Source organism: Solea solea, chromosome 15 (genome assembly GCF_958295425.1).
Source record: "Solea solea chromosome 15, fSolSol10.1, whole genome shotgun sequence".
Taxonomy (NCBI): domain Eukaryota; kingdom Metazoa; phylum Chordata; class Actinopteri; order Pleuronectiformes; family Soleidae; genus Solea; species Solea solea.
Window position 1 is genome coordinate 10049255 of NC_081148.1, and position 14982 is coordinate 10064236.

The 14982-nt window shown below is 41.4% G+C and overlaps 1 protein-coding gene across 3 annotated transcripts in view; it reads right to left on the bottom strand.

The window, feature by feature from the left end:
• Window positions 1–14982, bottom strand: part of sdccag8 (SHH signaling and ciliogenesis regulator sdccag8) — a 42133-nt gene that overhangs the window by 15959 nt on the left and 11192 nt on the right. For all 3 annotated transcript variants that reach the window (XM_058651257.1, XM_058651255.1, XM_058651256.1), the window contains 2 exons: window positions 3760–3887; window positions 24–132 (listed from right to left, as the gene is read on the bottom strand). In XM_058651257.1, the coding sequence (XP_058507240.1) occupies window positions 24–132; window positions 3760–3887 (237 nt within the window). The remainder of the gene's footprint in view (window positions 1–23; window positions 133–3759; window positions 3888–14982) is intronic.

Genomic DNA, 14982 nt, shown 5'->3' on the forward strand with positions numbered 1-14982 from the left:
GGGATCAAAGAGAACATGCTGACCTGCTGTTTTCTGTCAGCTCTTCCAGTTTGGCCACCAGTGTGCAGCATTCCTCCTTCAGCTTCCGAATCATGGAATTCTGGGAACTCAGCAGACCGTCAAGCTCGTCAACTGCAATTGATCATGGTTAAAATGGTGAGTTTAACCATGGCAGGTGACTTCCTGTAGCTTTCAAGGATACTATGTTACAACAGTAACTCAGACAGAATTGGATGTTTCATCCCCGCACTTAAAGTTCAGACATGATCAACTCAGACAGCACCTTTCTGGGATCTATGGTCACTGGACACAATTATCAATCTCTCTCTTTTTTTATTTGAAAATTAACCCAAGATAAGCATATATGCAGTGTATGAGCACAGCTCTTTGTTAAATTAGATTTTCTGAAGTTATAATTAATCTGTTCCTCCCACAGTCCAAAAACATGCAGATTAGGGGAAAAGGCAAATTGGATGCTCTAATTTTATGAGGAAATAGTTGTTTAATTATACATTAACTTCACGGATCAAAACAAGCTACACAACAGGTCCACAATAGAGTTTTGTAATTGCTATACATAATTGCCATACATGTATAAAATTCTAAGAGTGTAAAGTTTCATGTTGCAGGCAGCTGAATCCCTCACGTCACCTTTCCCTTGCAGGCATGTTGAAGATCCTACAGTATGTAGCCTTCAGTTCAATAACTCAAAAGATGTTAAGTTTCTCCATTGTGGGCTATTGTAAAAACATACTGGTCCAAAATGGCAATATAAAAGGCTCCTTCTGGGGGTAATGAATAACAATAATTCATACAATCAGTAATCAAAATTGTTGAAGATTAGTTTAGTAATGGATTAACAATGATAATGATAATTGTTGTAGCCTTAAAATGCTATCAACTGCTATCAATGTATTATCAATTTCTGCCAAATGATAACAATCCCATCAAAATGTTTAAACACTGGACATTCAAATCAGGATTTTAGTTATATGAAGTTATTACACAGTATTAATAATATGAAATACAAGTTTACAAATACTTGGCTTTGGGAACATTATGCATACTTCTGTTGACACACATTTCCTTGAAGCAGGCCGACTGACACATACCTGGGACAAACATCTACATTGAGCTAAACAGTGAAATCTTTTGTAGTAAATACAGCAGTGAAAATGAAATACATGTGTCTCTTTGAATGTATTCCCAAATATTATTTTATCTGCGCCCATAAAAGAATCAAACTGTTTAAACAACAGAAAGAAATGCAGTAAAAAGATATATGCACGAGTATGGTAAAATGAGACTGAGAAAGAGAGAATACTATCGTTTGAAAGCACTTCTCCTTTCCACCCTTCCTGCCACATCCTCAACCACTCATGGGGGCCTCTTTCTGAACAATCCAACACTGGGCTTTCATCATTCCTTTGAAATGATCTATGTTACGCTTTCCAACATATGTCTGCTCTTTTTAAATAACAATGGGTGCCGTTTGGATTGAGGGAATGATCCACCTGCTCCAGCATTCTGTTACAGTCAAGCGAAACCAAAAAACCAAGGACTTTCAGTCTTTGAAAAGTAGCTCAGACTTCTGAAGTTTTTCTCTCTATTTTGCATATGGCAGAAATTGTGGGGGGAGAAAAAAAAAAGTAGAGGGAGAGTAATAAGGTTACATCTCTGAGCTGTGCATATCATTACCTGTATTTGCAGAATGAAATTTCTCATCTTAATTATGAGCTACATAGATGCTATTAAAATACAAAAAGGGAAATTATGCTTGGCAGCGGCTTTAAGAGCAATACCCAGTGATGTTTCTGTTCAAGCGTGGAACAAAACACATTGTTTTACTAGCTGCACATCATACTTCCAAAGTGAGTAAGTGCAGGCTTATTTTCAACTTTAAATCACTGTCATAGACGATGCATATAGGGCAGACACTGGATGATACAGAGAATGGACATAAAGCACAGAAACTTACAGACGTGTGCACCCGTGCACCCACACACCCACACACACACACACACACACACTCTCGGCAAAGTTTGGTCAGTGCTGGAAATGTTGTATGAAGAATGCTAATTAGCTGAACAGGCTTTGAATGCGTCTGGCCATGCGTATTCCAAAAAGAACCCTGGGACACAGAAACACAGCAGAACTGGCACTGGAAACAAACAGAGGAAAAATGAGGGAGGGAAGAGGCATGGCAGGGAAAGGAGGGACAGAGAGACACAAATATCTAATATCATCTAGAGGCTGCTCTGTACACATTTACTCAAAAAAAGAAACATGAAAAAAAAAAGGGTGGATGGATGGAAGGACAAACGGATGGACGGAGAGGCGGGATTTGGAGAGCAAGAAAGCTAATTATCCAGCTCGTCTGTTGGGTTACACAGGGAGAGGAAGTGATGCGAGCTACTAAAGGACGTCCACCCCTCCATCCCCTCCCCATCCACAGTTTCCCGCTGTGCTCTGATGTCAGCTCTCTTTAGACAACATGTGTGCTGCCGACACACGCCAGAAACAGACCCTTTGTTTATCCTACCCCCCCCCCACACCCCTTCCCTCCCTCCATCCTCCCTCTATACCCTCCATCTTTTTTCTGTGTACCAGCAGGCTGCCTGTTTGTTGAAGTTAACCACAGGTAAATAAAAAGATGTGAGAAAGGAGGGAGGGATGGAGGGAGAGTAGATGAGGGTTGGTGGTGGGTAGGTGTGTATGGGGGGGAGTTCCAGATGGTGCAACAGATGTGCTAGCAGCAGCAGCTCTGCTGTGCAGGCAGACAGGGAGCTGTGAGCTGGGTCTCTCCGCTCTGCACCCCTCACCTTCCCTCTGCTCCGCTATTCTCTTTCCTGCTCTTGTGGCTCCTGTGTTGCTCTTTTTGCTCTGCTCTGATCTTTTGAGGTCATGTCAGCTCAGTGTTGTTTAGCTAAGACGATTTCCATTTGTGTTAGTCCCCTCCCACTCTGGTCATGCTGTGATAGAGTTTATGGTACACTAAGAAGGAATACCACGCTTTCACTAAAAGATTTGAAGTCAAGACCCCCTCCCAGCAAAGATCCACCCGGTGGTGAAGCATCCTTAAGGAAGAAACTAAGACTGCATCTCTATAGCTGTGTCTGACAAACTTAGACCAAATAAATGTAGATGTAGCCTTCCGTTTTGCCAATGAAGTTAATTAGGGAAAATAATTCATTTATACGATCAGTACCAGTATCAGTAACATTCTGAGAAGTTAATGGTCTCAATCATTAGTTACTGATCTGCCTCAAAAAAATTGACGCCAGTTTTGCAGATTTTTATTGCCATTTAGAAGAAAACAGAAGATAATTTGACTTTGTTTGCTTCGTACTGTTCAGTTCTGCTTCATTCTTCTTACACCGCCATCCTCTAGGAAAAATAACAAACCTGTGTAATGCAATTACATATCAACAGTAAACCTAGTGATAAGTTGCTGATGGCCGTGCAGAGATGCTCTCAAGTGTGGTTGGTTCTCCACTGAAAACCCTTTAATGCAGTCATGTGGTAAATCTAATCTGAAATATCCACATGATGTGGCTCCATCATGGTTGCTGCACATGCTTTGTTGCTATTCTAGCAGGGGAGCCAAAGGATGTGTAGTGGAGGGCAAAAGAAAAGGTGGTTAAATTGGAGGGAGTATGATAAAATTACAAAGGTGAAAGGTAAACTATGACAGAATGTGCAGCGGAGACTTCTGTTGAATAAAGGCTCATTTTCACTGCTGTGGATAAAAGCACTGACCTCTCTGCTGGTGTTGAGCCTCTGTTTGCTCCAGCAGCGCAGTCAGCTTTCTTTCCCTTTCCTGGGCTGAAAGGATTGCAGATGTCATTTCCTCCTGATGAGCACGCTCTGCACTCTCTCGGTCTTGTCTGAGGAAAAAAAAGCAGGTTGTTGAAGAAAGTATATGGTAAATAAATGGTAGGAATTAAGTAATTTACAATTTAGTTCTATATCAGCTGAGTACTAATCTGTCCACTAACTGTAATAAAGATTAATCCAGATTTGACATGTGCAGTATATTGGCATATTGTTTAAAAAAGCAATAAAGAAAGACTAAGCATTATCAAAGAAATGTGTTAATTAGATGCACAATTCTGCTAAATAACCATTCTTACAGTACTGATATATTATAGTGTTCTGTTAGTGCAGTTAGAACTCATGTCCTAAACATACAGTATTTAAATATTTTATCATGTAAATCAAAGGTGAATTAAAATACACAATAATAAACTGATAAGATGAAAAAAAACGCTGGTTTCACACTGATGTAAGCAAAACAACTGTTATTTACTTATAGAAGCATTTACAGAAATGTCAATCAAATCTGGCAACAGATTTTCCTCTCAGGTTGTTGGTAGGGAATTCCAAATGTTCACTTTAGATTCATAAATTGTGCCTCACTGATTCTAATTAAAGGCCACTACTTAAAAACACGCTCAGGAACGTATATACTGTATATAAGCAGCTGTGAAAGCAGTACATTTAATAATAAATGCATGTGAGTGAAATGTCTCTTTTTTCACACAAATATGACTAACAAATGTGCATCTTAAATAACAGTTACCAGCTCATGGTAATACATGATTTGGGATCAGTAGCCAAATAATAAATTCCATTACACTTACAACTGTTTCTTGCACAAGAAAGAGAAAAGTTGATTTTTTCGTGAAGGAGACAGGTAGTGTGAAAAATAACTGAGGGATGAACATGGATGGTAGGACAAGAGAATGGACAAGAGGACGGAAAAGACAATGACAGGAGAGACTCAGGGGGTAGAAGGGTAGAAGTGTTTGGCCACCGTCAGCTTGAAGACCACTGAGTCATAATGCAGCAAAACACACACACACACACACACACACACACACAAGCACATACACAAATACACACGCACTCTGTTATACAGGTCAGTCCAGATTCTGACTGAATGAACATGGACGGTTAAGTTTTAAACGGGACTCCATAAAAATAAGATGATGTTGATTAACTTGTGATCCTCTGCATTTACTCCACATATTCTATCCACATAATTCACATTATAAACGAATGAAATCACGTACTTTAACATTGGCTATTTACAAGTGATTTCTTCTTGGGAAGATCATGTTTTAAACCCCACCGCTGACATAGTATGGTAACAATTAAATATCTTTAATCTCCACTATCATTCATCTCAAAATCAAAATTGAGCAGGTAAGACGATGGCTAAGGATTTTATCCCTGTTGCCTTTGAATAACACAGCATTTCACTCCTGTACTCCAAACTTTCCAACACAACTGAGTCCAAACGTATCCAAACAACAGAGGAACAGACAAAGACGGAAAGAAGAGAAGAACTACAAAGACAGGAAAATTGAACAAATAAACAGAACTCTTCCTGAAGTCCAAAGGCGCTAATGAAGAGAGAATTCTCCAGTTTAAGTGAAAACTTTTCTCCCCTGCAGTGCTTGGCCTGCATCTCTAAAGTGACCGCGTCTGTCTGTTCCTTCGTGTGTGTGTGTTCTCCTGCTGTCCTGCTGTCTGGGGTGTGAAAGCGGGTGGCGGGTGTGCAGGGGACACAAGGAGACAGTGTGTGTCTGTATGCGTATGTGTGCGTGAGTGAATGAACCCCCGCTGGGCTTGAACAGCAGCCTGAGCCACCAAAGCGCACACCAGGGCTCAGCGGGAGATGGCGGGCAGGCGTTGCCAGCCATTTGGTCCTGCAAGAGGTTCCAGGGGGCCGTGTATATTTGTGTATGTCTATGTGTGTGTATTTGTGTGTAACTGGGTGGGTGGAGGCGGCTCACACCAGACCTGTTTACCCACCAATTAGCATCAGACAGACCGCCAGAAAGTTCCAGCAGTCACCAATGGTGAGGAAAAGGATAATGGTGATAAAAAGCAAAATAAGACAGAAAAACAAAAAGACAGAGAGCTACGTGTTTTTGGCATCTGTTTGGTCTTGCTGATCTTCTGAACTAACGAACAACTTAATAATTGTTTCCGGGTGAGAGTGGAGCAACCCACAGCAGGCCTGAAACTTCATAAAAGTTTATAACAGTCTCATTGCATATACAACTGAAGCTAGTAATACAGGCTGTCATGTGGTTATTTCCCTTGCTGCCATTTTGTACTCACAATCAAAATCAACACATTTACTTGTAAAAATGTGCCCACAAAATGGCCGCTGATGAACCCCCGTCAAATAAAACAAAAACGATAAAGCAAAGGAGAGAAATCGGAGGAGAGCCCAGCCCTGGAGCAAGTGTTAAGGGTGGCAGATAGAGCAGAGGCTGAATATGTGGGGCTAGAGCTGGATCATTCTCCATGGACAATAATCTGCTTTACAGCTAATTGGTGAATGGGCCCTGGGTTGCTGCCTGTGGCAGGAACTCTTGTTTGGGCCTAGGAGGCAATAGACTGAATATTCAGTTAGAGGATAGCTGGGCCTGTTTGTATATGCCTGGCCTGATGCGCTGTAGGACAGCTTGATAAGTATGGCGAGAGCTGCGTGGGCCAGGGGCCTAAGGTGGGCTGGAATGGCTCTGGGGCTGCGGCCAGGTACAGTGGCTGCTGGGTAAGTGGGAGGTGGCAGAGGCGATAGCTGGCTAGCTGGCTGGCTGGAGTGGTGAGGAAGAAGAGGGGGTCCAGACCACACTGCCTGCCTAAGTGGGCACTATTCAAGCTGTTGCCCATTAGATGTGGGGTGCCAGGGCCTGACCAAGCGCAGAGTTTGCAGCACCCCATGGTGCAGCCGACATCCCATGCCAGAACCACCAAATGCCGCGGTTTATCAGAGAATGAGCACAAATTGGAGTCAGACGGTGGACTTGGAGGAATAGAAGACATTTGCAAACACCAACACCACTGACTGCTGTTTGGACTTAAGTAAAAAAAGATGATATTCTCTCCCAGTAAATAGTTTCACCCGAACTCATACACACTTGCTGAAGTCAGACATGTCTCTTCAACACACACAAAAAAGTAGTAAAAGATAAGTATTTGCATAAGTTTAAACTAAAAGGTTTTTGACATGATTCATAAAGTTCTTAAACCTAAGTTATTTTTGGCAGGTATTCAGTTACGAAAACCAAGGAAAAGAGAAAAAGAAGAAAAAAACCTACACATTCTATAAAAAAAACCAATCATAATCAAAGGAGAGAAATTCCAGAAATCAGTACATATTCATATTTGTGCTCTGCAATGATCCTGTGCTGCAAAATAACAGATGTAAAATTAGCATACAGGTGAACAGATTGCAAACTCAGTCTATAGCGCAGACAGACAAACACAAACTTTGTTGGCTGTAAAGAAGACAGATTGTAAGACAGTGGCGATCGCTGGATCATGAGTTGTGGCAATGGAGAGATAAATAACACTGTCTGTTATTAGTACCGGGACAGTGTTTGCTTCCATCAGTCTAAAAATGTACTGTATATAAAAGTGACATATATGATTTGTGTATGAGCTGACACATCACTGACTGCTTGTAAATAGGCTGTATTTCAACAGAAATAAAAGAATTAATAGCCTCTGTATTCATTTTGTTTTAGATACTGATCCATTCAAATATGTGATTTTATATTTCTTATATTTCAAATCCAGTTGATTACACAACATTCAAATTATTACATACTAAGACTTGGTGTTGATGCAATTTTATTGAAATGAACGGATACTATACTATAAAATTACAACTACTGGCTATTTGCTCATATCTCAACTGCTCAAAATGGTGACACTTATGATGATTCATTTCTGTGGAGGAATTCCAGCAGATCCACAGCTATTTATGATAGACTGCATCAATCAGACCACATTAATATTCAACAGTTTGATTTGCACAACTACAAAGATGATCTCCGCTTATGTGCCTGTTTCCTTGTTTATGTGTGTGAGACAGTGGCCTTGTGTAGGCCTGTCTAACCAACACTGCCAACAATAGATGGGTGCCCCACAGACAAAAAAAACAAAGTGACATATTAAACATTTGCTGCGCTGCATACAATAAACATCTGAATTGTTTACTAAGCAGATGATGCACAGTGTCACCCAATTTTCTCTCACGCACCTCAATGTGTTTTTGCACATTTTTATTAAACCGCAGCTTGATGTAATCACCCGAGGTTTAATCAGTCTGTCAATCACTCCGCTCGCATCATTTTTCTCCCAACACCCCTCCCTTCATCTCTCATGGCTTTTTATGAAACAATCACATCAAATGCAGAGACAGTCTGATGTAACCTCACCACTTGTTTACTCTCTGCCCAGTCCATATTTCTATCTATCTGTCCATCTATCCATACAGAGTGCTCTCATCTCTGCTCCAATCTTTTTCTGCTGTTTCCATAGCTCCCTCCTCCCTCCACTTTTCCCTCCCACCCTTTTTTTTCCCTGTAACTAAACTGGCTGTGTCTCTCTCCATCTGCTGGTTCTTCCTTCAGCGGCCCTGCACCTGTTCACACCTCCTCTCCTGTTGGCCACCTCTTCTCTCTTCCATCCACCCCCCACCCCCTATCGCTCTATCTCTCTCTCTCTCTCTCCCTCTCTCGCTCTCCCAGCTCAGTGCGATGCTGCCAGGCCCGTTCCTGGCTCAGCTAGCCTCTCTGTCATTCAATCCATCTGTCGGCAAGTCAACTTTGTTTACAGCGGGCAGCCCAAGCCTCTTTTCTTCTTCAAGGAGCACTAAAGCCCCCACCACCAAGGTCAGCAATCGTGGCTGAAAGGCAGACACTGCAAATGTTAAATTAGCAAAGAAATTTGATATACCCGTACTCACCGAAACATAAATACACTTGAAATATACACATATGAGAAACTCATGCAATCTCATGCATATGAATTAATGTAGATAAACAGACAGTTATAAATACACATGACCCTCACAGAAACAACATTTGCTGCTACAGCACACATTCCCTCAGAGAAAAACCCGGCTCTAGATTGAAGTAATTAGCTGCAGAGTGGCCTCTGTCATCATCTATCTGCACAGAAAACAGAGCAAAAGAAGTTTTGAGTTTTAATTGGTGCAGATGATTGGTGGTCTGAACACAAGAACACAGCGGACTGGCAGCGCTGGCATCTGTGATTTTTAAAAATAAACACACAACATACGTACAATATGCTCCCCCACTGACCCAGACCAAAAACCCAGGACTCATCATCAGTGTCAAATCTGTGCCCTACAGAAATAGCTATGGGAACCATATGTGGTAGAGCTGGGGGTCACATCAGTTTTAGCCAACAAGGTAAATTAATTTTCTGATCAAGAGTATAATACATAACACAGTCTAGGCATGCTTTTAAATAAGAATATTAACAAATACAGTATAATATATATTTGAAAACGAAAAGAATAAAAGCCAAACCATTAAAGACAGGTAAAAGACACATTTGCTCACTGAAACTTTGCACCACATTGTGTGTTCTTTCCTCATGTGAGCACAAACGGAATTCAATTCACACCTGAGACCTAATGTTCCAAACCCACACAACACATACACACATTAACACACGCTTATAAACCCAGGGGCAACTGGCAGGAAAGAACATGCTCCACCTCGCTCTCCTTATCCTCCTAAATAAACTTCAGTAAACTTCTCTATTATTGCCTTATTTCTACAAATCTTTATTTCTCTGTACTGATGTATGGGCCATCCTCCCTAGGCATGTGATCTTACATACACAGCTTTTCTCCTGCCCTCTGCCTTATCTACACCTTCCACTCACTTGTAGAAAAAAAAAACTTGCATCATTTTCTGCCTTCCATGTTTCCATTCTTACCTCCTTCTGTCAAATAGACTCATGTCAATGCATCGTATTAATCTATTTTCAAACAATGCAAATTTGTATTTGTGCTGGCCAGTATGAACAAAAATGTATATCAGTGTATTTTTCAAAATGTTGCCCTAACCCATTTTTTTATGCATGAGTGAGTGCTCCAGCGAGAGAGGAGAGGGGGAGAGAGAGAGAGAGAGAGAGAGAGAGAGAGAGAGAGAGAGAGAGAGAGTGGCGGAGAGTGCGTGTGTCTGTTAATTTAACTACATACACTCTTGGTTCTCTCAGACGTGTTTTCTTCTAAAGTGGTGGAGTAAACGGATCATTCCTGCAATTACTACCACAGTTACTTCTTTAGCTAAGCCTGAAGCATGTGTTGAACAGTGTTTTGCACCATGTTCCATTTTTTCATATACCAGTCTTGCAGTATACGAAAGATTAAATAAAAAAAGATAAATAAAAATAACTTTTTTGGTATGAACCATTAATCTGCATGCATAAACACATTTTTGGTAATTTTACAATGTGAATGGATATTAACAAATGGTAAAATTAGCAGTTCAGCCCCACATATTTAGAAGGAGGACTTTGTTTCCCAGTTTTATCATACTTTACATTACACTGGAAACTAGGTTTCTCTCAGATGTCATGAAACACAAACGAAGCAAGAAACGTTCATGCATTCCATGAAATCCATTAATGTTCCTCGAACATTAATGGATTTCATGGAATGCATTCCTTCAATGGCTGATGGCAGTGACTTTCACCCAGTGTCAGGTGCCTCTCGTGTGAACACCTTCCCTTGTATAATACCCATTTAAACTTGTCATTACTCTCTTCTCTCCCAGTTTCCCTCCTTCCACATCTTTCAGAGCATCCAATGTTACCTTGCTCCAGGATTACAGCATTATTCTCCTGCTCATCATGATAACGTCTGCAGATGGGGACATTGCCCTGGGAAACTACGTGGCACTGTCTGGCACTGATGTGGCCACAAAGGGCAACAAAGAGAAAGAGACGGATTGAGGACAAGAGAAAAAAGAGAGAGCAAAGAACAGCAATATAAAGTATAACAAAGATGAGGATAAAATGATAAAAGAATAGATCAATCAGTTAAAACGAGAGAGACTGAGGTAAAAACAGAAATGAGAGGAAAAGAAGAGCAAAGAGAGGCTCTGTCATGTTGGATGAAAGCTCTGCCTACTGGGCAGTTGTGAAATCCCTGATGGTGCTATGTTCAACTTTGAGTTTGTGTGAAAGCACGAAGTTGAGCAGATGACAAACACACACACACACACACAGATGGTCGGTGCAGCTATTAGTCGTAGGAAACTGCATGGACTTCCATTCATTTGGACAAACTAAATAAAGCATTTTCCATAACTTTAACCATAAGCAGTTAATACCTAAACGTAACAACTGGTCCTGACAAGGACAGTGTACATGCCAGAAAAGGTCCTAAATAGGTAACAAATACATGTACATATATACACACTCTTCATTCAGGGAACACAAGATCCATGTACACTGTACCCACAACACAGCGACAAAACAACGCTAAAATGTAGAAAACACTTAGTGAACTCCTGACCAGGATTTTTGGAGCATTATGAGCAACTTACTATGATCAGATATACATAGTTTGAAAAAAGTGATTTTCTGCATGTATGTGAACAGAGAGAAGTCAAGAAAACACCAACATTGATGGATGGATGGACGGAAAGATGGATGGATGGATGGATGGATGGATGGACTCCAAGGCTGCATTTTAGTATGGTTGAGTAAACATGTGAAAATGATGAGGTAGGTACCCACATTACCGGAGCCACAACTCGGCTATCAACTTTGAGCAATTATAAATTATACGCTTCATTAACACTTAACACTAACACTTCTATTTCACCTCATCATCAGTCAAATAAAAGAAATTCTTACACCTAATTTTCACGATTATTGTTACTCATTAGTAATACTTTCTGAAACAAAGCAAACACCTGCAGAGAGTCAGTTTCCTGGTTACACTGGCACATGCATGTCCAGTGTATGGCCATGTGATAAAAGTTTTTATGTGAGTGTACGGGATCCAGATTACTTTTAATACAGACCTGAAACTCTTGTCTGGACTTGATCACTTATCACATAGTGGTATGGATGTAGTCTGAGGAAGAAGCTGTTAAAGTCATCATCCTTGATGCATATTTGTCCCATGTAGGTTCTATATCTCTACTGCCTAATAGTAGCCAAGGTCAGCAGTTTTTGTCCCTGCTGGGAAGGTCATGCCCCCTTTCCCTAATATCCATATAGTTTTACACACACATTTTTTTGACAAAAGGCTGGTGCACTCCCTTTCATTCTCTGTCCTCCAGCCGTAGTGTGTGTATCTAGGCCAGTGTCCCAGGGCACACTTGGCTGAGGTGACAACAGTTGTAGCCGACAGATTTGCCTCCATCTTGCCTGAGGTCTCCCAGTAAGCGATCTGTCTATTCCATCCATTCCCGGGCCCCCAGGATGGCCAGATTACAGCTCGGCTTAATAATGCTACAACTTATAGTGCATGATTTTCCACTACTGAATTTACAGCTCTCACATTTTAACCTTTATACGTCTCAAACAAATTAGTTGATGCAATTATAGAGTTTGACTTTATGTGTTGATAGAGGCTTGTGGTACCATTAATCCTCTGAAAGAGACTGATGTAGATGTGGAGCTATAGCCATCGACCTATGATACCAGGGCAAGAAAAGTGACAAGAGAAAAAGGGACACAAGGTGAGATGACAAGGGGGAACAAGGAAGAAAGGAGATTGTTGGGTGTGCGTGTTACAGTTTCCACCAAAATAATATACATTTCGGACGCATCTAACTCAAAATGAATATTAAAATGTGTATGAGCTGTTTCAATGCTAAACTCTGAATGTAAACTGGAAAAGTAACGCAGAAGATAAGGATCATTAAATGTGACAACTATCTAACTAGCTCTCAGATGTTTTATACTTAATGCACTAACACAGAGTGAAAACTATAGCTGAAGACCTGACATGTCAACATTTTTAATTTATCAAAATATGTTCAATCTATGAAAATAAGAGGGTTTTTTTAGGTTGACATTGAGAGAATGTTCCTGCAGCTTGACAAAACTACAAATGAAGACAATTACAAATACAATTAAAGACCAGAGACAAGATGCAGAGGAAACATGCAACAGCATGTAAGACAGTGTGACAAAAAGAAACAAAGTGTCAAAGAAACTGAAAGAAAAAAGATCAAGTAGGTCTACAGATTTCAACAGAGAGACAACAAGAGTGCAAGAAAAAGAGAGGTGAGAAGGCAGGATTAGAGAGAGGGTACTCCAACAGCGAGGAGAGAAGAACGCGGCAAGGTCTCGTCACCGGGCCAACGGGCCCACCACTGTCAACATCATGGCACTGTGATACAGATACACATACACACACACACACACACACACACACACACACACGGCTGGCCGACGGCCCTCCCAGCTGCCCTATCCGTAACTGTCTGATTAGTTGTGCTAAGCAGCCCCTCCCCTGCCAACCATGGTGCCATCTGCTACCCAACAACATGGCTGCCGACCAGACAAGCATGCGCGCACACAAACACACATGAAAACACACAGCAAGCCTCATACCTAGCTCTGCCCCACTGCTGTCACACAGACACACATCAAACTTCAGAGACACAGGTGTAGCCCAAAGGTATCAACACTTAACATTAGCACAAAGCCGTGCATACAAACTCATCTAATTGCACACTGACAAATGAGTCAACACACAGACACACACACACACACACACAGGACACTTATAGCATGTGTTCGGGACTACACACCACCCGCATGCACGCTCGTGCACACACACACACACACACACACACACACACAGTTGCTATAGAGGTTGTGTGCGAGCATGTGTGTGTTGACAGTGGTGAGGCACTGTTAGTGCCAGGTAGAAAGAAAGATGATGCGTTCAAGTGCATGTGTGCTTGCTGGCAGCACTTGAAGGTTCATTATGGCCCCCACCTCTCCTGAGCGACTGCAGCCTGCGTGGCGCCCCGGCCCTTTTATTCTGGGCCGTGATTGGACAAGGGCCTCCCGCCGAGTTGGTTTGCAGCAGTTTTGTCGCGCCCAGATTTCACTCGCTGCTCAAAGCGAGCCTCTGGCAGGACGTGGCATCTGCTGCCTCACCTTCCTCATTTACACTTCTCCGCCCTCTCTCACACACACAGTTTTGTTCAACGCCTTTCCAGACCTTGGTATCACAATGTATAACTGAGTGGGGGGAGAAAAAAAGGAGAGTGAACTAAGTAAAGGTGCAGCAGCGTGACATGTTTAATAGAGTTTGGGGAACTTTGTGTATAAGAGTCACAGCAGTTGGTCCTGGAGCTGTGTCAGACAACAGAATATCTCAGCTTGCTATCATTTATCTCCTTGATTCAGGGTCACAATTATAAGTTTGACATTAAAACTCAGTCATCACTTGATTAATATTGACCAATACACTTCATCCCGTATCTCATACCATTTTCTCTAAATGTTGTACCTATTTCATTACGTAATAGTGCTGTGTTTACACCTAGTCTCTTTGTCCTTCAACTGTGGTGAAACAATATTTAATGGAAGTAAGGAATCTGGATCTAATCAACATGATTTCAATTTCTAATATACAAATGTACAACTTTAGATCTATCTGAACTGCTCTAATCTTATTCATTGCTCTGCAATTGTTAAAAATATACTGCCATGTCAAAGTGGAAAGAAGAGGTCTTAGAAAACTGTTCAATATTTGTTTTGTTCAATGATGGGGGCTTAGTTGTCTTCTCAGCTAAACAGGTGCGCTCATTCTATACCTACTGTACACCAATTCAGCTGGCTTTGTTCATTAAGGAGCAGTGTTGGCTGAACTCATCCCTTTGTCCTTTTAAGCTCCTCTAATTTGTCACCGTTGAGTTTTCTGACCATCTCAGAATCTTTTGCGATCTCTCCGGACACACTTGCTGTCCACAATACCCCAGCGCATTAGAACCCCATAAAATGGAGAAGTTTAAAACGCTGCCGGCTCAATTTTTGTTGGAAAACTCCAGAGCTGTGTTTTAGTATTGATGGGCAAAAACAGAGAATTATGAAAGAGATGACATATTTATTCGAATTCCCTTCCTAAATGGATCAACCACAGCTCAACTACCAGCTTTGAAC